General features: G+C 45.0%; 1 protein-coding gene and 1 long non-coding RNA gene across 4 annotated transcripts in view; one reads left to right on the top strand and one right to left on the bottom strand.

The window, feature by feature from the left end:
- Positions 1–20957, top strand: part of PRMT8 (protein arginine methyltransferase 8) — a 93311-nt gene that overhangs the window by 47063 nt on the left and 25291 nt on the right. For all 3 annotated transcript variants that reach the window (XM_049102802.1, XM_049102800.1, XM_049102801.1), the window contains exons 3-4: positions 4455–4610; positions 7913–7976. In XM_049102802.1, coding sequence (XP_048958759.1) covers positions 4455–4610; positions 7913–7976 — 220 coding nt within the window. The remainder of the gene's footprint in view (positions 1–4454; positions 4611–7912; positions 7977–20957) is intronic.
- On the bottom strand, positions 4515–20396 carry LOC118352550 (uncharacterized). The gene is made up of 4 exons (XR_004809808.2): positions 20254–20396; positions 15529–15652; positions 13236–13451; positions 4515–10716 (listed from the first exon to the last, which is right to left on the bottom strand). It is a non-coding gene; the product is annotated as an uncharacterized LOC118352550 (long non-coding RNA).

Below are 20957 nucleotides of genomic sequence, written 5' to 3'. Positions count from 1 at the left end.
ACAGAAAATGGATCTGCTGGCACCTTGATCTTGGACTTTCTAGTCTCCAGAACTGTAAGAAGTAAATGTTTGTTTTTTAAGCCACCCTGTCTGTGGTATTTTGTTATAAGTCTGAACTAAGAAACATACACATGAAAATTTGTGGGATGTAATTAAAGCAAAACTTAGAGGGAAATTTATAACTTTATTTATTTATTTAGAGAGAGTGGGGAGAGGTAGAGGAAGAAGGAGGGAGAGAATCTTAAGGAGGCTCCAAACTCAGTGTGAAGCCTGACTTGGGGCTCAATCTCATGACCCTGAGATCATGACCTGAGCCAACATCGAGAGTCAGACTCTTAACTGAGCCACTAATACACCCCAGAAATTTATAACTTTAAATGCTTATATTAGACAAAAAGCAAGGTACAAAATCAATGATCAAAGCTTCCACTTTATGAAGCAAAGAAAGCAAATAAAACCCAAGTAAGTTTGAAGAAGCAAATAGTAAATATAAGAACACAAATCAATGAAGTAGAAATAAAACGAGAGAAAATCAACAAAGCTAGAAGTTAGTTTTTGAAAAGACTAATTAAACTGATAACCCCTAGTTAGAATGATCAAGAAAAAGTCAGATAAAATACAAATTATAATCACATAAAGACAAGGACATCAGTAGAGATCATATAAACATTTGAGAGGTAATTTGAGAATATTATGACAATGTTATGCCCATTTGATCTCTTAGCTGAAATGGATAAATTCCTTGGAAAAACACTTGGTCAGAACTGATGTAGGAATGCATGGAAAACTAAAAGATCCTTCTGTCTATTAAAAAATGGAATCTTCCCACAAAAAGGACTCCAGGCCCAGATGGATTTACTGTTGAATTATATGTCGAATATTTGAAGAAGAAAAATATGAGGAGAGAAAACTTTCTAACTTGTGTGATGAGCTCAGTCAGCATAACTTATTACCAGAGAAGGTAAGAGAACATTAAAGATTAACATCTCTCATAAATATAGATAGAAACATCTGCAACAAAATATTGGTAAATAAAACCCAGCAACACAGTGTTGGTTCAGCGTTTGAAACCAATCTATGGAGTTTATCATATCAGAATAAAGGAGAACAGTCACATACCATTTCAATGAATGTAGAAAAAGCATGTGACAGAATTTAATGCCAATCATGACAAAAGCTCTCAGCAAATTATAAATAGAAAAGAATGTCTTTATCTGATAAAAGACATTTATAGAAAGCCCACAGCTAACATTATACTCAATGATGACATTTATATTATTGGAACAAAGAAAGAATGTGTCTTCTCCTATTTTATTCAATGTTTTATTGCCTGGCAGTCCTTGCCAGTGCAGTAAAACAAAAGGAAAGAACAAAAAATATAAGGCATACAGATAGGAAAAAAGAAGTAAAATTCTCTTCATTCATAAGTGGCAAGATTTTTTACCACCAGAAAATAGAAAAACAAAGGAATCTATTAAAAAATCATGCTATAATTAATATGTGAAGGGAATAAGCCTGCAAAACAGAAGGTCAATATGTAGACTGACATAAGACAATTGAAATACGAAATTTAAAAAAAAAAATCATATACAGTACCTTAAAGTAAAATAGTTGAGAGTCAATGTAACGAAAGAAATGCAAGACTTCTAAAACCTATATAAAACATTGCAGAGAAAAAACAAAATAAAACAAAACAAAAAAAAGATTGCAGAGAAATTAAAGAAGACCTAAGTAGATGGAAGGCGGTGTCAGTGTTCTGGACTGTAAGACTCAATGTTTGTAAGATTTCAATTCTCTCCAAATTGACCTACAGATTCAGTACAATTTCAATCTACTTCAGGGGCTGTTCTTTGTGAATCAAGAAGCTGACTCTAAAATATATATGGAAATGCATAGGATTTAAAAAAAAAAGAAAAAAGAAAAAGAAACCCCCCCCCCAAATACCAAAACCTCGTAAAAGAAGAATTAGGGCTCACACTACTTTATTTCAAAGTTAATATAAAACTGCAGTAATCAAGTTAGTGTTGAATTGGTACATTAATGGAACAGATCAGAGAAGTCACAAATATATAGTCAATCGATCTTTGACAAGGATGGCAAGGTAAATCAATGGAGGAAATGGTAGTCTATTCTATAAACGGTGCTTACATCATCTGCTTTATATAAAAAAAATGAACTCACATTCCTAACTTACACCATATGAAAAAAACTAATTTGACATGAATCATAGATTTAAAGGTAAAAACCATCTGAAAAAAAAACACAGAAGAGCATCTTTGTGACCTTCAGATAGACAAAAATTAGGCAGGACTCAAAAAAATTCTAATCATTAAAAAAAAAACACCTAAAAACTTGGCCTTTATCAAAACTAAAAAACTGCTTTTCGAAAGACAACATCAAGAAAATGAGAAGGCAAATCTTAGATTGGAAGAAGATATTCACAATATGTATGTCTGACAAAGGATTTGTTTCCAGAATATATAAGTTCTTACAATTCAATTAAGAAAAGACAAATAGGTAAAAAAAAAAGTGGACAAAAGACTCAGACACATCATAGAAGATTTATATGAATAGCCAATAAGCACCTGGACCAGTTATCTACATCAATGATATCAGGGAAATGCAATTAAAACTGCAATGTGATACGAGCTCATATCTACAAGAATGAATAACATTTTGAAAAGTGATAATACTAAGTTGCTGGCATGTAAAACAGCTTGAGAGCTCATTCATTGCTGGTGGGATCATGAACTAGAGTAACTATTTTGGAAAACTGGTAATTTCTTATGAAATTAAACACCTACCAGCAAACCGACTTCTAGGTATTTACCCAAGGAAAATGAGACATATCCTTGAAAACACTTATACAAGAATGTTTGTACCTGCCTTATTTGCAACAATCCAAATACCCATCGACAAGTGAATGGATAAATGTCCATACAGTAGGATACTAGTCAACAACAGCAAGAATAAGAAAAAAGGAACAAACCTTGGATAGGTGCAAAAAAGTAAATGAATCTCAAAAACCTTATGTTGAGCAAAGGAAGCCAGACACAAAAGTGTACATACCATATGATTCAATTTATATGAAGGCAGAAGGAAGCTTTAGTGATAGAAGTTAGATGATTGGTCACCTGGGTGGGGATGGGGATTGACTGCCAAGGGGCATTAAAGACTTTCTAGGGGTATAGAAATGTTCTATATCTTGATTATAGTGGTGGTTACCCAGGTATATACATTTGTCAAAACTCTTATCTTACCATGCATTTAAAATAAGTGCTTTTTATCATATGAAAATTATGCTAAAATTATGCTTAAATTATACTGTTATCCCACTACTATTGGTTATGAGTTAGTCAGAAGCATTGGGGTGCCTGGGTGGCTCAGTCAGTTAGGTGTCTGACTCCTGATTTTTGCTCAGGTCAGGTCATGATCTCAGGATTGCGAGACTGAGCCCAAAGTTCAGATGCAGAACCTGCTTAACATTCTCTCTCTTCCTCTCCCTCTGGCCCTATGCCCCTGCTTTTCTCTCTCTGAAAAAAAAGAAGAAGAAGAAGAAAGAAGAAGAAGAAGAAAGAAGAAGAAGAAGAAGAAGGAGGAGGAGGAGGAGGAGGAGGAGGAGGAGGAGGAGGAGGAGGAGGAGGAGGAGGAGGAGAAGGAGGAGAAGGAGGAGAAGAAGGAGAAGAAGGAGAAGAAGGAGAAGAAGAAGAAGTGTTTGCTGACAATTTGAATGGAAAAAGATCCCTGCCTCACCACTATTTGCAAATTAATCATATTTTCCTTAGGTTGGAGACAGTTGTAAGGGGTAACCTACTTTCTTTTTGGTCACAAAGGACTTAAATAGTGGTGGATAAAGAAATATGTTTTCCATTCTTTTAAAAAAAGCAAACAAGAAGAGTATGCACATACACACACGCACACGGAGAGACCACAAACCTCCTTTAACAACCTGTTTGATGACAGTTCTATCACTGTTGCAGAACATTCTGTTTCAGGTTTAATTTAAATCCCTCAAGTTGCATTGCACTCATGTTTCTTTTTGTTCTTTGGGAGATGGAAGCTTTCCCAATGCTGGACATGCATTTCTCCTCTTATAGAACAAAATTATCTTTCCTGGGTAGAGTTTTAAGGCTGGAGTTGTTTGTAAGTATGTAGGTAGCCCCTAGTCCAGCTGTCCTACAATACTCTCCTATGGCCTACCTACATCATTGAGGGGTTTTTTTTTTTAATTTAAGATTTTATTTTTAAGCTCTCTCTATACCCAACACAGGGCTCAAACTCACAACTCCAAGATCAAGGGTTCCATGCTCCAGTGACTGAGTCAGCCAGGTGCACCCATTATTGAGATTCTTGAAAAATTTGGCAGAACAGTCCTGGGGTTTTGAGGTCCATGACCTCGGTGTACTCCCAGGTGGCTTGAATACACTGACACGGCCTTTCCTTTCCTTCCACAGGAAATGCTGAAGGATGAGGTGCGGACACTCACCTACCGGAACTCCATGTACCACAATAAGCATGTGTTCAAGGACAAAGTGGTGCTGGACGTTGGGAGTGGTACCGGGATCCTTTCCATGTTTGCTGCCAAAGCAGGAGCCAAGAAAGTGTTTGGGGTGAGCATGCCACTCCTTCCTGCCCATTGGCTTCTTTTTTTTTTTTTTAAGTTTTTTTTTTTTAAGATTTATTTATTTATTTATTTATTTATTCATGAGAGACATAGAGAGAGAGAGAGGCAGAGACACAGGCAGAGGGAGAAGCAGGCTCCATGTAGGGAGCCCGACATGGGACTCGATCCGAGGACCCGGGATCACACCCTGAGCCGAAGGCAGATGCTCAACTGCTGAGCCACCCAGGGGTTCCCCTGCTCACTGGCTTCTATAGAACCAGCTCCTCATTGCCTTACATCTTCTTCTGTCCTTCCTACAAGTGCAAACCCAGGGCCATCCCTTGCTGGGGCCATACCCTCGAGGACAAGTAAAGAAAATTAAATGTATTCTCAAGAGGTGGGGGCAAGCTCCCATGGCATTGGTCCTGGCTCCTTGCCCTGACAAATGCTGACATTTACAGAGGATTTTTGACTTTCTGGAAATCATTCCGGTCATGATTACCTTAGAACACTTAGTCCTACCATCAGCTTGAGAAGCAGTGCAGTGTGGTTATATGTGTGAGCTTTGGCTTGAATCTCTACTCTGTGTGACTGTACCTCACTTTCCTCATCTCTAAAATGGCCATAATAACAATACCTCACCCATGGAGTGATCGTCTAGAATTAATGAGTTTAATACATATGTAAAATGCTTAGAACAGGGCCTGGCATATGACTAATGCCCAGTGTCTAATATGAATATAGTTGGGATGAGGCCCTAGGGGATGAGAACAAGATAATCTCCTTCCTTTGTCCTTTAAAAGGCAAGTTGGTAGGTTTAAATTCTGCTACTCTGGCTGCTGCAGCCCCTCCAGATGGAAATGGAGGCTGACCCTCTGGGAAGCCTCCCAGCTTTCCTCTGGCTCCCACTACACAGCTGTGTACTGCCTGATGACAGGGAGGCTGGGGGGTCTGGAGCTGGGAAGAAACCCTAAAAAAGAAGAGCCCCTGAGTGGCTGGCTGATATTTGCAAAATGCAGAGGGTCCAAGGCTGGAATATGGGAATTAGTCTTGATCAAAATTTAAGACACACTACAATTTAGCTCCCAGCATGTGCATGAGACAGCTGTTTGCAGAGACCCATGGGAGCTGAGCAGCTCTTGGTGGGGCTTTGTTCCCTGTGCATTTAGCTGCATTGTCCTGTAGCCTGTGCTGACAGCCCCAGAGCTTCCACATCCCCTTGGCTACCCCTCACTTGGCCTCAGAGGCCTATCCCTGAGTCCCCAGCAGGGACAGTGTTCCTCCTCCATGCCTGGCTTAGAAAGTGTCTGGGCCTTGGCTGTAGAGGGTCTTCTAGAAACGCAGGCCATCCTCAAGGCATATCCACCACAGACTTGACTGGAAAAGCTATGGGGTACTCAGCTGAGGCACTCGCTAAGTTGATAGGTCAACCCAGATGCCCCAAGTCAAGTCCTGCCCTCTCCACCTTCCAACTATCCTTCACTGTGCCTTCCTCACCAAAAGGGAGGCTTCCCAGCAAGGGACAGATTCCATGTCCAATGAGGTCAAAGAGCCTCTGGAGGGGACTTGATTTTTCTGGCCATCCCCGTGCTTTCCTTCCCAGCACCATCTCTGAGGCCTCTCCGCCCCCATCTGGCTGGGGCATGGGTAGCTGGGCTGCCCTTCACTGGTTTCCAAGTGGCCAGCGGCTCCTCCTACTAAGGCGCTGTCAGGAGGCGCCCACTCGGCGCCTTCCAGCTGTGGTGACTATCCCAACTGTCCCAATCTGTCTGCTTCACGGTCTTTTGCTGTCACAGCTCTTTTATAAACAGCTCCCACATTTAGCTGGGCCTCTTTCCTGATGGCTCATTTCACAGTTTCTCCTGTTCCAGGTTCCCTCTTCTACCCGCTGCTCTTCTCCAGAAAGAAAGAGCCAGGGAGAAAGAGGGAGAGAAGGAGAAAAGGAGGAGAGGAGAGAGAGAAGGAGAAAGGGGAAGAGAGGAAGGGAGGGAAGGAAGGAGGGAGGAAGAGAGGAGAAAAGGGGAAAGGGAAAGCGAGATGGGAAAAGAGGAAAGAAGGCCGCCAGGATGCTGGGGCTTGGGGGCCCTCTGCTCTGAGTGGTTCACATGCTTTGGCTTATTTAATTCTCCCAATGACCAAGTAAAACAGGGACTCTTTCCTCACTTATGAGGAAACTGAGGCACAATTGGAGAGTGGTCAAGGCTGAATGGGAATCCAGGCTGCCTGGCTCCAGATCATGCTTTCCTCACTGTGAAACTCCACAGCCTCTTGCAGATGGATGCCAACATGGCGAGCAGGGGGAAGAATTGGAGCAGCACAGTCCCAGAGAAAGTGGGATCAGAGGCCACAGGAAAGGGCCCATCCTCTTGGGCTCTGAGCCTGGTGGAGGTCTATCTTCTCTGATGGAACCATGCTTCCTGACCCTGCAGGCGCCCTTACCCCTCCCCAAGGCTTTGATGGAGGCTGCAAGCAGCTCCCTCCAGTGCTCCAATGCAAATACTCTCCCGGAGGCCCTAGGGACAGTCTGAGGGGGGTCCGGAGTGTGGAGGTGAGTGGCAGCCTCTGTGGGGGCCAGCTGAGGAGGTGAGAGCAGCTGTTAACAGCTGCCTCTCTGGCTCCAGCATCCTCTGGCCCTCCCCTGATACATGCCCCAGGCTGGGGCTTGATCTTCCACTATTCCCACAAGGCACCCTCTCAGCTGCTGGTCAGCTCATTTCTCACATATCTTGGCCCTTCGGTTAGGAGATTTGGGGAGTTTGGAAAGACTTGGAGATTAAAAGAATTAATTATCTCAAAGGTGGGCATCACAGAAGGGATGAGAGTTAGTGTGTGACCTGTATGGTGGGATGAGTCTCAAGATTGGCCTTGAGGCCGTGATGTGGCATTTCTCTATCCTGGAATTGGGAGGTGGGAAGTAAGGAGAGTAAGGTCCCTGGATACTCACAGCAGCTCTGGCTACGGCTTGCCTTCCCATGTCCTCCTCCGGGAGGATCTCATCACATTCTCCTCTGGCCAGGAGGAGGCCTGCCAGCTTCTCCTGAGTCTCCCAACTTGAGGCCAGGCCCTCCATTGTGAAGCAGTGGCTGAGAGTCACCCTCATGACAAAAGCAGACAGATTCAAATGCAAGAGCCACTGGCCTGCTGATCAGGAGGGCTGTTCTGCAGTTTTCAATTTGTCACAAAGTAATGATATGGCTGTGGGCAGGTCACTGTACCCCCTTAGGCTCAGCACCTCCATCAGGTAAATTGGTGCTAGACATGCTATGATCTTTTTTTATGCCTCGCTCCTTTGTTCTGTGCTCTTTCTAGATCGAATGTTCCAGTATTTCTGACTACTCAGAGAAGATCATTAAAGCCAATCACTTGGACAACAGTAAGACATACCTCCACATATTTTCCCGTGGATGGAGGGGGTGAGGGGGCTTGCACTTTCTTGTTTGGGTGGTACAGACTGACATAAGAGGGAAGAGTACAAACACTTGGCCTTGGGATGGTGGAGCCCAGCTGAAGCCCTATTTGGAGGACTGTATACAGGGTTCCAAGGTTCCCCATCCCAGCCATGTCAGCCAAGGGCACGTTATTCCCAGCTCCGCTTCCATGGCTTAGCCACTATTCCTTCTGCTTGGCCCCAGCTGGAGGCATTCTATTGAGTTTTGCAAAATGGCAGCTATTCTTCCTCTTCTTCCCTCTCCGTAACCCCCAGCTCTACCTCTCCCCAAAGGCCAACCAGGGGCATTCTAGCAGACCCCAGGCTCTGCCTTTGGAAGAACGCAATCCTCTACTGCTCAGGTCCTCTATGGCCCTGTTGCTGATGATACTGTCTTGGCAATTAGGCTGCCCTAAGGAATGGGACCTTCTCCAAGTTGGAGTCTGGTTATAAAGAGAGGTGCCCTCTCTTCCCTTCTTCCCCTCACTGCTTTCCCATGATTGCAACATTTCCCAGGCCTTTCCTCCTAGAACCTAGCTTGAACACACTCACACCACAAGTGTCTTCAATCCAAAGAACCCCTTGGATCTTTTATCAGTCAACCTGATGAGATTTAGCTCCCAAGTCCTATGCTGAGCTGGGCCAGATCATGTAGGATTTGTAAACTAGGAAAACAAAGTTGATTTTTTTTTTCTAATGGTGGCTGGAGGCATTTGGGAGAACTTGATGCAAAAGAGAAGTATTTTCTATGGAGTATGGATAAGAATGGTTTGTAGGCAGCAAGAGTGTAAGCAGAGACACATTAAGGAGGCTATTTCAGTGCTCCAGGGATGTACTGTGGCATGGATAGTGGCAAAGGTGGTGGCAGTGGAGGTAAAGAAAAGTGACCACTTTAGGCTAGAGGCAGGGGACTTGTTGATGGAATGCACATGGGAATGATAAAAAAGACAGGAGCAAGGGCTATCTTGCTGCCTTGAGTAATGGGTGGGTGGTGGAAGATTGAAAGTAGAGCATTCCTAGGGATGATAGGAGAGAGAAAGGAATCAAACGTTCTTTTCAGCACATGTCAGGTTTGAGATGGACATCAGTAAGATGTGTCAAGTAAGACTGGGTATATGAGTCTGCAGTTCCAAGGAGAGCCAGAGTGTGGGATATACAGCTGGGAATAATCAGCATTTGGATGTTATTTGAAGCTACAGAATGACATCACTTAGGAAAAAGTATAGCTGGAAGAAAGGAATGGGTCAAAGATAGGGCTCTGGGGCATTTTAACATCTGGAGGTCAAGAAGAGGAGAAGGGGCCAGCAAGAGGCAGAAAAGATACACCTAGTGAGGCTGATGGGCATTCAGGAGAGAAATGTACCATGAACCCAAAGGAAAGAGGAAGGGACAGCTGTAGAGAATGCTAAGAGATCATGTAAGGTAAGAACAGAGACGTGACCATTGAGTTTGGGCATATGGAGGTTACTGGTGTTCTAAATAAGAGCAGACTCAATGTAGGGGTAGGGAAGTCCAGTTAGATAGGTTAAGGACACACTGTGAAGGGAGAGCTATAAGTAAGTCTTCCTGCTGTTTTGGGGAACAGAAAAATGGAGCTGTAGCTACAGGGGGATGTGGGTCCCTGGCAGAGAGTTGTTTTTGAAGGATAGAGATATGGAAATGTGTGTGTGATTCAATTGTCCAGTAGACAGGGAGATAAAGGAAAAAGATACAGGAGTGAGGCCCTTGAGTTCAGAGCACAGGTGCAGAGGTTATCCTTTTCCTTGGAGTAGGACCACTTGAACCACAGAAACAGAAGGAAAGTGGGGAGTGTGGGTCCAGATAGAAGTGAGGTGGTGGTGGAAAGCCTCTGGTTTATTGCCTCCTTTTCCTTTTTGAAGAATAAGACAGTTACTGGCAGAGAAGAGGGGGATGAGAAGAGACAAGAGAAGGGATGGAATGGTCTTTTAGAAGGAGGGAGGAAGGCAATACGATAGTAGGCCTAGTGGGCATTGCTGGGGAATGGTCAACACCTGCTGGAGGAGTCAACATAGACAGGCAGGAAGCTTAGTCCACATGCGAAGTCCCCCTTACCATGCTCACCAGCTTGAGTGTAAGGAGGGCTTCCGGGGTGGGGACTCTGACAGGAGAGCACAGAAGCTGATTTCAATAATGGGTCATGGAATCTAAGCTGGGTAAGGCAGGAAGTGAGGAAGGGAGGGGGTGATGGAGGATGAGCGACATTAAAAAGTTAGGGGTATTGGTGGACAATAAGCAGAGGTCCAGAAGCCTCTTTCCAGCCTGAGAAGGGGAAATGTTGCTCAGATGCGCCTGACCTCTGGCTTTGGTGTCCAGTCTCTGTTGGTTCGCTCATGGGAGTGAGCTGTTTTGTACTCTCCTCAGAATGTACCTGACATGGTCAGACGAGCGAGGTGAGGTCTCTACCTACCTACCAAAGATGGGAAAAGAAACTGGCCAGTTCTTTCTCTGTAATGGTGAAACAGCCCGACATCCACATGTTTTCATCTGCTAGCCCTTCCTCCAGCTCCGTACCACAGGCAAGAGGCTTTCCCTTATTTAGCAGATGTGGAAGCTGAGGCTAAGACAGCTGAGCTAGGGCAGAACCTGTGGTCTTGGCTCTTGCTCCTGTACTCTCTCCCAAAGTGTGTGTGCCTTGATGTGGAAGCCGCACCAGTAGCTGCCAATCCTGAAAATGAAAATTAAAACCTCTTAGGAGAGGAGATTGGGTGCAAATAAATATCCAATCAGACATTCTCTCAGCCCTATCCCTGGGCCCTAAGGGGCCTTCGAAGGACGTTTAGACCATTCCCTGCCTCTATACAGGTTCACTTGGGCAGCGATGAGGAGAGAGGCTGTGCCCAGCCCCCTTACTCTTTATCCATCTCTTGCTGCCAGCTCTTAGGCTTTAGAACCATAGTGCCCCTGGCTTGCAGAGGGTGGCTTCCCGCAGCCACTGGTAGAAGTGGTGGGCCTGAGTGGGAGAGGGGACGAACATTAGCTGAGGAGTGCCTGACCTCAGGAGGAGGGCAGGTTGGCTCAGTTGCCAGGAAAATGAAAGCCCACAGCTCCTCATCATGCCCTCTGGCTCACACCTGAGGGACCTCCCCCTCCCCTCCCCTCCTTTGCTTCAGACTCCTGTACATTGTTTTATTCCCCTCCCTTTCCTTCTTCACCTCTTTCCTTTAACCCTCAGAACATTCCAATCTATAGAAAAGGTGCGAGTTCCTCTTTTTCTGAATGCTTTGAGAGCAAGTTGTTGACATGATGCCCCAACAGCCCTGAATACAGGAATGCACGTGTCCTACAAGCAGGGACATTTCCCTGCAGAGCCACACAGTGACCATCAAGATCAGGATACTAATGTTCTTGCATTGTCATTATCTAATGCTCAGATCCTACTGCTGCCTGCCATTTGTCGAAATAGCATCCTTCACAGCAAAAGGATTCCATTTCAAACCACATGTAGCATTTAGTTGTCACATCTCTGGTTTACTTCAGGCTGGAGCAGCTAGATCCTCCTCAACTGTTGTTGCCTTGATGCTTGAGGATTAAAGGCCAGAGTTCTGTAGAATGTCCCTCAGTCTGGGGGCGTGGGATGCTTCTGCACTGACCAGCTCAGCTGAGATGCTGTGCCCTTCTCCCCACACATTCTTGGGGACGTGCAGTTTGGCTTTGTCCTGTCACTGACAGCATTGACTTTGATCACTGATTGGGGCCATGTCTGCCAGGCTTCTCCATGGTCAAGTTGTTCCTTCTCCTTTTGTAATTAGTTAAGATTTTCTGGGGGAGGCATTGAAACCATGTAAATATTTTGTTCCTTATAATTAATTTCTTATTTTATTCAAAAGGTTAAATCTATTATTATAATACTTATTATGATACACAAACTGTGCTTAATTTGGTCATAGGACCTCCTTTCAAGCTGGCCTCTGCATCCTTTTGACATTCTTCATGTTTTTGTAAGCTTTCTCATTTGTTGGCACAAATGTTCCTGGCTCATCTTTTATTTTACATGGCTTTGTTTTAGAATCAGTCATTTCTCCAAGGAGTCTTGAGTTCATTTAGTGGACCATGGCGTTTTAAAAAATAGGATCTGGGGCTAAGTGTGCTCATTAGTTTTAGCACATGCACACACACCTTTACACAACGTGTGTTTCTGAATCTATCTATCTATAGATACTGTCAGGTGTGAGTTCACCTGATACCCCAGCTCTAACCAGCACCACAGGGTACTCTAACTTCCTCCCTTCCCATGTTGGAGATTCCTTTCTCTGATAGTGAAAAACCTGGCTCCCACTATTCTTAATATGTTTACTTATTGAATCAATCCCCCCATATGCGTGCCATATCCCATTGTCATTACCTCCTACCCTATGCAGATGTGTCTGTCACCTGCATAAGCACTCTCCTGTCCCTACACAGACTCCAGTTTGCCGAGCCAGGCCATTTCCTCTGCCAGGACCCTCTCGCCCCCTTGGACTTCACCCTATCACCACCTCTTCATTGGGATGCCTTGCTTACCAGCAGTCAGGCTCTCATGTGCTGTGCAGGGCTGCCCTCACTCTGCTCAAGCTTTAATCCCCCAAGCTGGCCCCAGGTGGTAGCCACACACACCTCTTCCCTGGGCTGCCTGAACATCTGGTTTGCTCAGTCTCACCTTATGGCTTTAGGATGGAATCATTCCATGCTCTGTATTTTGATGGCTCACACTTGACTCTATGCTAGTGAGCAAAGGCCCAAGAGGGACAAACCATTGTCCCCAAGTAAACAAACCATTGTCCTCCCCATGCCTCATACCTGGTCCTACCCCTCATACCCAGTGTACTGAAGAAGAGGGAATGCCAGGACCAGGGGCCTTTACAAGGCAAAGTTGTTCCCACTTCTTCCTTCCCGGGCATTACAACAGGCAGGTGGAGCCGGGGAGGCCACCCAGGGCCCTGTGTGAGGCACCCACTTGCTCAGCCTTGGTGTGTGTACTGGAAAGAGGACAGCTTGACTGTACAAATGCTTCCATGGAAATGCTTTTGAAATGTTGCAACAGCCAATTGTGTGGGGCTCGGGAGTGTAGGTAGAGACATATTTATGTAGAGACATAAATAACAACACAAGACATAAAATACCTGCTACCCAGAATCAATCAAGGCCTCTCCCCCTCCACCTCCGCACCCCTCCTGGGGAGGGGTTTATTCACATGGAGACGCACACCTCCACGAAGCCACCTGCAGTGGTCACGCAGCTTCACATGGCTTCTTCCACACGCGTGGCCCACTCACGTGCTCAGAAGCTCCTCTTTGATCGAAGCACTATGATTTCCTCTCTTTCCTTGCTGAGGAGCTAGGGCACTGCCAAGATGCCTCCAAAGGTTGATCTGTTTGTGTAAGTTGACATAGAAGCTCAGGGATTGATGAAATTTTTATAGTTCTAGAAACAAAAGAATTATAACCCATTTACTTCCCAGAAAACTAAACAGAGAAAGTGTATCCCTCCTTTCTTGTCTTTTTTTTGTACCTGCATGCATCCTAAAGCATGAGTGTCATGGTTGAGGAGGCCTGAGCGTAATATAGCACAACAGAGTGGCAGTGGGCAGAGGAGGGGCAGCTTTGTACTGTCACCTCACCTTTCTGGTCCTCTGTCTGCTGCCTAGAGAGGAGCTATGTCCCTGCACAAGCCTGTAGGCTTAATGCGGGATGCAGGAGCATGTTCCTGGAATGCCTGGTGCCGGGCTTTGTGTGTAGTAGGTGCTCAACAAGCATTAAGTGTAGGTCTTTTCAGACCTCGTGCTCTACACTTTGCTCTTTCTTGGCCACATACACTGAGACTTTCGTAGATGATGCTTGAATTCTCCACTGTGGCAGGTTTCCTTCTGTGGCCTATGGTCATGCCATCCTGCATGGTGCCCCTGACAGGGACCCCACCACCAGCCACCTGGGAGCCATGGTTGTGAGAAGCATTTGCTTCTTGGGTGGGGGATGTCTGCATACCTGCAGTGTTGCTGACACTCCCTTTCTTTCCTCCGGGGCCACGTGGAGTAGAAGCCTCCTCCTCAAGCGGCAGCCCCTTCTCCCACGTCCCCCGATGGCACTCCGCCCCCCACCAGGTCCTTCACTCTTTGCTTTGGTTTGAGTCACCGTATCCCCTCTCACCCTTGGAGTCATGCTAAGACATAAATCCAACCAGGCAACTGAAGGGACCCAGATGCTGTGCTTCTGACACCACAGCCTCAGTTTCCATTAGCAATCATGGAAAATGCATGTCACCTGGCACCGAGCTGGCATCCACTACAATCTGTTGTCCATACCCATATCTGTTGTCTATTGGAGTTAGCACCAAGTGGTAGCTCCTAGCCTATGTCTTAAATCCAAACTGATAGTCACCTTTTTTATTCATATTAGACTTCACGCTGGTAGATTTGGTCCTCCTTACAACCGCTAGGACTCCCGAGAGCGTGGCTCTCCCAGGGTCGTCCTTCTGTGCTTGGTGTTCCATATGTGTGGTGGGTGCCCTGGGGTGAGCGTGCAAGCACCTGTCGGCTGGTCTGCGTTCAGCTTTGATCAGTGCCTTTGAATACAGCCAAATAGCCAGTGTTGAATCTATATAATAACATGGCATATCCAGGAGGATGCCATGGAAGCAAGGCCTCGTCTGAGTCTCCATTGGAAGCCCCCACATGGTTTACTACAAGCACAGGGGGAGGCTTAGGGGGCGGTGAAAAGCACTGACTCTGGAACCAGGCTTCCTGATTCACACTTAGTTCTGTCTGGTTAGCTTGTGATCTTGGATACTTTATTTTCTGTGCCTCAATTTCCCCATCTGTGAAATGGGAACAATAGTGGAGCATACCTCACAGGGTCATTGTGACAATTCCGTGTTACTATATGCAAAGCCATGGTGTGCCGAAACAGGCTCCTACAGGCTCCTCCTGAGGGCTAATTGTTAAATTTTCAGTATATCTGTGAAATGGATGAAGTCACCTTGGTGGCTTGAAGCTGGCCACAGTGGGAATATTTATACCACAGAAATCAGCAAATGCTGCAAATCAGGGCTACTTCCCCTGGAACCCTAGCTGTTAAGTATCTACTAGCATACCACTGTGTAAAACATGACGGTATCCCGTGGGCAGTAAGCAGCCAAAAATGTTAGCTATTGTTATTATTATTTCATTTATTAACTTGACTAATAGCCCTGTCAAAAGAAGAAATGAGATTAATCAGATCTAATTGTTTTTAATGAACCTGTGCTAGTGACTCCTGGAAATTGCTACTTCCTTTCCTAACTGCTTGTGAAACAGCCTATTAATAATCTTAGGGCTGGTTTTCCCACACTCATTCCTTCAGGCATTGTTGTCCCACACTCCACTTTCCACACCCCATGCCAGGTGCTGGGCACCAACCACAGGCTCTGGTGAAGCTCACCATCTCACAGAGAGGACAGACACAAACGCAAGTAAACAGACATCATGATAGAATTACAAATTGTGAAAGGTCTTAGAACAACTCACAATGGAGTCGTTGAGAAAACTGGGGTGTCCACTTCCAACTCAGGGGTCACAATGGCACGCCGGAGCTGGCTCACACCGCTCACACAGCCTGGCTCTTTTCTTCTCAATTGTGCACGGGTGACATCTGGTGCAAGCAGAAATAAGCCATGGTGGAGACATTTACACCCCAGATACCAGTGAGCACCTTTGCCCCACTCCCAGAGCCAATTGTTAGACCCTGACCAGCACAGTACCGGAAGTGAGGAAGCTTCTGGAGAGAGAGCAAGGAGGCACAGAACTGATTGACAAAAAGGCCAGCTGCTGAGTGGACAGAAGTGTGCACACAGAGGGACCACCCGTGCCCAGTTCCCTGAGATGGGAGACACGTTGTGCTTGTCCCATGTAAGCTCTAACTAGCGAATGACTGACACTTGGGATGATTTTTGGAGTCCTGGAGCCTAGGGGAGGTTTTGCTGCCTTGTACATTTGCACTGATTTAATCACCCTGTCCAGTACCACTGCCTTCCTAATCCCTGCCCCACTTGGCCAAGCCTGCACAATCCTCTGTCTGTGGCCAATGTGTGAGGTATCTACCCAGGCTGTGCTGTGCCAAGGATCCTAAGAGGTGGGAGATAACTTGGGGTGCGGGTGACTCCCAGTATGATTTGATTGCCCAAGTGTTAGTTCAGCCAGGGAAGGTCTCTGGCCAAAGCTAGCAGGATTTGGGAGCTCTAGCTAAATAGACTAGGCCCTCAAGCCTCAAGGGAGCCGGAGCAGGCTAGGACACGAAACCAGGCAGATTATGCACTAGAGCCAAGGCAGAAGCTCAAGCCCTATGCTCTTGGGCAAAAGGGGGGCTGGGGAAGCAAGCAATATTGAAGTTTCTACTATATTGAGGCTGCAACATGCCCATGGCTCATCTATGCCACTCCAGCTATGGGGTCCATTTCCAAGTCCTACCAGATATTGAGGGTAAAGTTGTTGTCCTCTTTTGCCCACCACTACTGGCTCAAGAATGGGGCTGGGTTTGATCTTGTAGGAGAGGCTTATCCAGGTATCTGGACCCTGGAGAAGACAAGTGTGGGAAGTTGAGGAAGAGCCAATACCAGGGAGGTGGATGGGTTCCTTCTCTGCCACCCTGATGGCTCATGATGGCTCTACGACTCCTCAGCCTACTAACAACCTGACCAGCCTCAGGAGAAGGATGAGTCAGTCCTTGGCCTTCCCTGATTTCTTTTCCCCATCATTCCCAGGCAGTTGCTTGGGAATAATAATAATAATTATTCCCAATAATTATTATTGGGAATTATTATATAATAATCCCACAAGGTAGGTAAGTCAGGTATTATATCCACTGGCAGATGAAGGAAGGGGAACTTCTGGGAGGCAGGTGACTTGTATCAGGTTATACAACAGGCCTAGCTTTTGGCTCTACCTTTCGATTTCTCTAAACTCCAGTTTTCTCATTAGGCAGATGGAATAATAAAACCAACCACACAGGTTCTTGTGAGGGTTACAGAGATAATATAAGTAAGATTGCTCTGCAAGCTGCTATTCAAATGCTAGTAATTTTTTGCTATCATAATTAGGACAAGTTTGAGGATCTTTTGTCTTTGAACCCAAATACCCTTTTCTTTTTTTTTTTCAAAATTGCTTATCCATCCATTCATTCATTCAACAATGATTTTTGAATGTTTGTGAGGAGTCAAGTGCTCTGCTAGGTCCTGGAAACGGGAAGCTAGAACCGACAATTAAGAAGAGGAGACCATAGCCTGGAGGCAAGTCAGGCCCTTGGAAGGTGTGTGGCAATGGTGTGGGTGTTGCCAAAATAGGCTTGTGAACAGCTTGGCAAAGGTAGCTGAGGGGTGGCTAGTGGCCATGCTGCAGTGGGGATGGCATCAGAGAGGCTCTACTACTCAGAATGTGCTCCCTGCCTCGCACTCATGACCCTCATGCCCACTGCTCTGTGGCACAGAATCTGCTCTGGGGAACAGAAGAGTCTAAACTGGACCACTAACTTTGGACCTTTGGGGGGGGGGGTTGACTCTGATGGACATGCTGGAGGCCCAGATGACATCAGGCTAGCCCGATTTGTTGTTGTGTTAAGTCAGACAAATAACCTTAGAGAGTCAGATTGGCTAGCTTTCTGTAATAAACACTCAAGATAAAAGGAAAACAAATCCAAGAAAGAAAAAAGTCTGGATGTCTAATTTGAAAACTTGAAATTACAGAGGAAAAATCTCCCAATTTAGAGTTTAGAGCGTATTTGCTCCTAATCGTGCACTTTGTTATGATTGATCATTCCAATATTGGTAAGCCAAAGTCCTGTTATCTGAACAAACTTTCTATCATCTCTATGGAATAAAAACATAGCTTCAAAGAGTGACCTCAATGCAGCCTTGAGCTGACACAATGTTAGTGTTGTGGGGTCTGGATTGGGAGTAGAGTTCTACTGCCCATAGCTGCTTAGAATCTGAGTATCTAGTATCTGAGTGGCTAGGATGCCCTTCAAAAAGCTTGAAGTGGAGAAGGTTCAGATGCCCACTCAGTTCTTGGAGCCAACCCATTGCATTGCACTGGCCAATAGCCCCCAGTTGGTTGCTATAAAGCCCACCACAAGAGGTAGCATTTTGCAGATTAAGAAATTGAATCTGGGAGCTTAAGTGGTTGCTGGTGGTGACTATAGAAAACAGGAAGAATATCCCTGATGATTCAGATGGGCAATTATATTTGGGTCTGTGGAAAAAACGTGGCCTTTTTTTTCTTTTTTTTAATCAGCCTCAAGGAATTGGTGCAAATTAGAGTCAAACTGGACATTGCAGGCACTGGTTCTTTATTGCTGTCAGCTACTTCTACCAGTAAACTTTGCAGAATGCCTTTTACATTCTCAATATAATATTTCGAGAATTAAATCATTTTGGCACTGCAGAGCATCTTTGGGATTTTTAGGTTTACTCCCCCTCCTTTTTTCCCCCCACAATAAGGAAACTGAGTTCCCAAAGGGAAGAAATGTTTGATCAAGGTTTGTTGTCAGCTGGAACAAAAACAGAAGTTGTCTGCCTCTAAAACACCAGCATAAGGTTGTGAAAATTGAGCATTGTACAGAAGCACCTGAGCAAGGGGATGAGTGGGGTCTGAAATCCAGTCCACAGCTGGACTGAGGGGAGGCCTGCCTTTTTATCTTTCTCAAAGGGCCCATCTACTCACCAAACAAAGCAAGAGCTACATCTGCTCCAAGAAATGTTTGGATGCAGAAGGTTGATGTTAAATCAACAGAGGCACAGACTGTTGATCTTTTTAAAATAGATTTAATTGATTCCTTCTGTCTTTCTATGATTCACTGTGTGTATCTCTCTCATCTATCTACCTATCATCTGTTGGACCCCTAGTGTTCAGGATATAGCAACTAATGCATAAGTGCTACTGCAGAGAACAGGGATAGCATTCATTTATGCTGGGGACACCCCAGGAATATTCTCATCTGTGAGACTAAACTATAAGTTCTTGTTCATCTCTGCTTCTTGAAGTCCTACTAGAGTCCTATCCCTGGAATCATCCCTGGTGAACCATATACTAGTCACCCAGAGTGGAGACTGGGGGGCACCCCGGGTAGAACACATCTTCTGAGCCACATAGAGGTCATGATCTAATGCAGGAGATGGAGCAGACCTATAGTCGCATGCAGACATTAGGGAAAGCCTTCAATAAATGTGCAAAGCAGGGCACCTGGGTGAGTCAGTTGGTTAAGCATCTGCCTTTCACCCAGGTCGTGATCCCAGGGTCCTGGATTCAAGCCCCACATCAGGCTCTCTGCTCAGCGGGAATCTGCTTCTCCCTCTCCCTCTGCCCCTGCTCCTACTCTCTTCTCTCTCTCTAATAAAATCTTTTTTTTTTATAAAAGAAATATGCAAAGAAAGAAGAAAGGGAGGCCACCTTGAGAGCATCACAATAAGTGAAAGAAGTCAGACAGAGAAAGATAAATACTGCATAATTTCACTGAGAAGTGGAATCTATAAAACCAAACCAAAGCAAACCCAGACTCATAGATACAGAGAACAGATTGGTGGTTGCCAGAGGTGGGTTGTGGGGAATGAATGAAGGAGATTAAGAGGTACAAACTTCCAGTTATAATATAAATAAGCTGTGTGGATGTAATAATGTGCTGCATGAGGAATATAGTCAATAATTTGTATCAACTTTGTATGCTGACAGATGGTAACTAGACTTATCGTGATGATCAGCTTGCAATGTACATGTACAATGTCAAATCACTGTGTTGTGCACATGAAATTAATATAATATGATATGTCAGTTATTCTTCAACAACAATAAATATTTGTAAAAGTAAGACAAACCAGGCTTTGCACTCAAATAATGAGGCAGGTGGGTCAGGCATGTATTTGTCAGTTCTTTTTCAGAATGAGAAATAAGTTAGGCACTCTCAGCATTTTCAAAAATTCCTTACTTTGTCCCCTTATGAATCCTCTTGGTTCATCCTAGGCCCTGCTCTAGTTTGAGTTCCTGCTGTTGGGTTGTGGAACTTCCAGAGGAGCAGAGGTTTGAAACCTACTCCTCCCACCCCTTCAGAACCTTTTAGAGAAGCCTAGGCCTTCCTGTTCTTACCACTTAGGCGTAGGGCTCATGAGTACGAGCCAGGAAGGCCGCACAAGCCTGGGCTTCACTCTAGAGTGATCAGGACTACTGTGCATTTGCAAAGTGTCTGACTGCTTACGGAGGAGACCTTACCTGATTAAGACTTGATTAAACACCAGATATTGGAGAGCGAGTCATCGTTAGAGGCTGCTAATGGACACTTCATCACCTGTATTATCCAATGTGAAGACATGAAACAAAACCAGTGACCTGTGTGTCCTTTGTCATCCAGGAGCCTCTAACACGAATGAATTTTTGTGAAGCTCAGTTTCAGGACAGATGTGTTCTCTTTGTTTGTACATGCTTTTGTTTGTTTGTTTTTCACTCCTGAGTACAAGCTATTGTTCAATTTTCCCAGCAAAGCTCAGGCATGGTGTGATTTTTCAGAAGATGGTGCAGAAAGAGAATTTCAGAGCATGAATATGTGTATCCTTTCAGAGAAAATGCTCAGATAGAATCAGCCAACCAATACATCACCTTGTCAATTTCACAGCAGCATCTAAGATAGTGCTTGCTATGATCTTTGTAGCAATGAATGCAAAAAGAGACTCCAAAATTATGTGTATGACTATGTCAAATGATCAAAAACCCAACTAAGAAGTTTCTCCTGCCATGGAGGGATAGAAAGGTCTTGGAAGTGACTTATGAGCAAAGGCCACTAAGAGCAGGAGAATGGTTCTGGCCTTATCCCCTCACCTCTCCATCAGCTGGTCAGCAAGGTGATGTCTACCTTCTTTTGAGCCTCGGCTATGAGCCTGGCACTTCACATTTGTTATTTCATTGTTATCAGTTCAACT

This window comes from Canis lupus, chromosome 27 (assembly GCF_003254725.2).
Source record: "Canis lupus dingo isolate Sandy chromosome 27, ASM325472v2, whole genome shotgun sequence".
Lineage (NCBI taxonomy): Eukaryota > Metazoa > Chordata > Mammalia > Carnivora > Canidae > Canis > Canis lupus.
The sequence above is the reverse complement of the archived record's forward strand: the minus strand, read 5'-3'. Positions and strand labels throughout refer to the sequence as shown.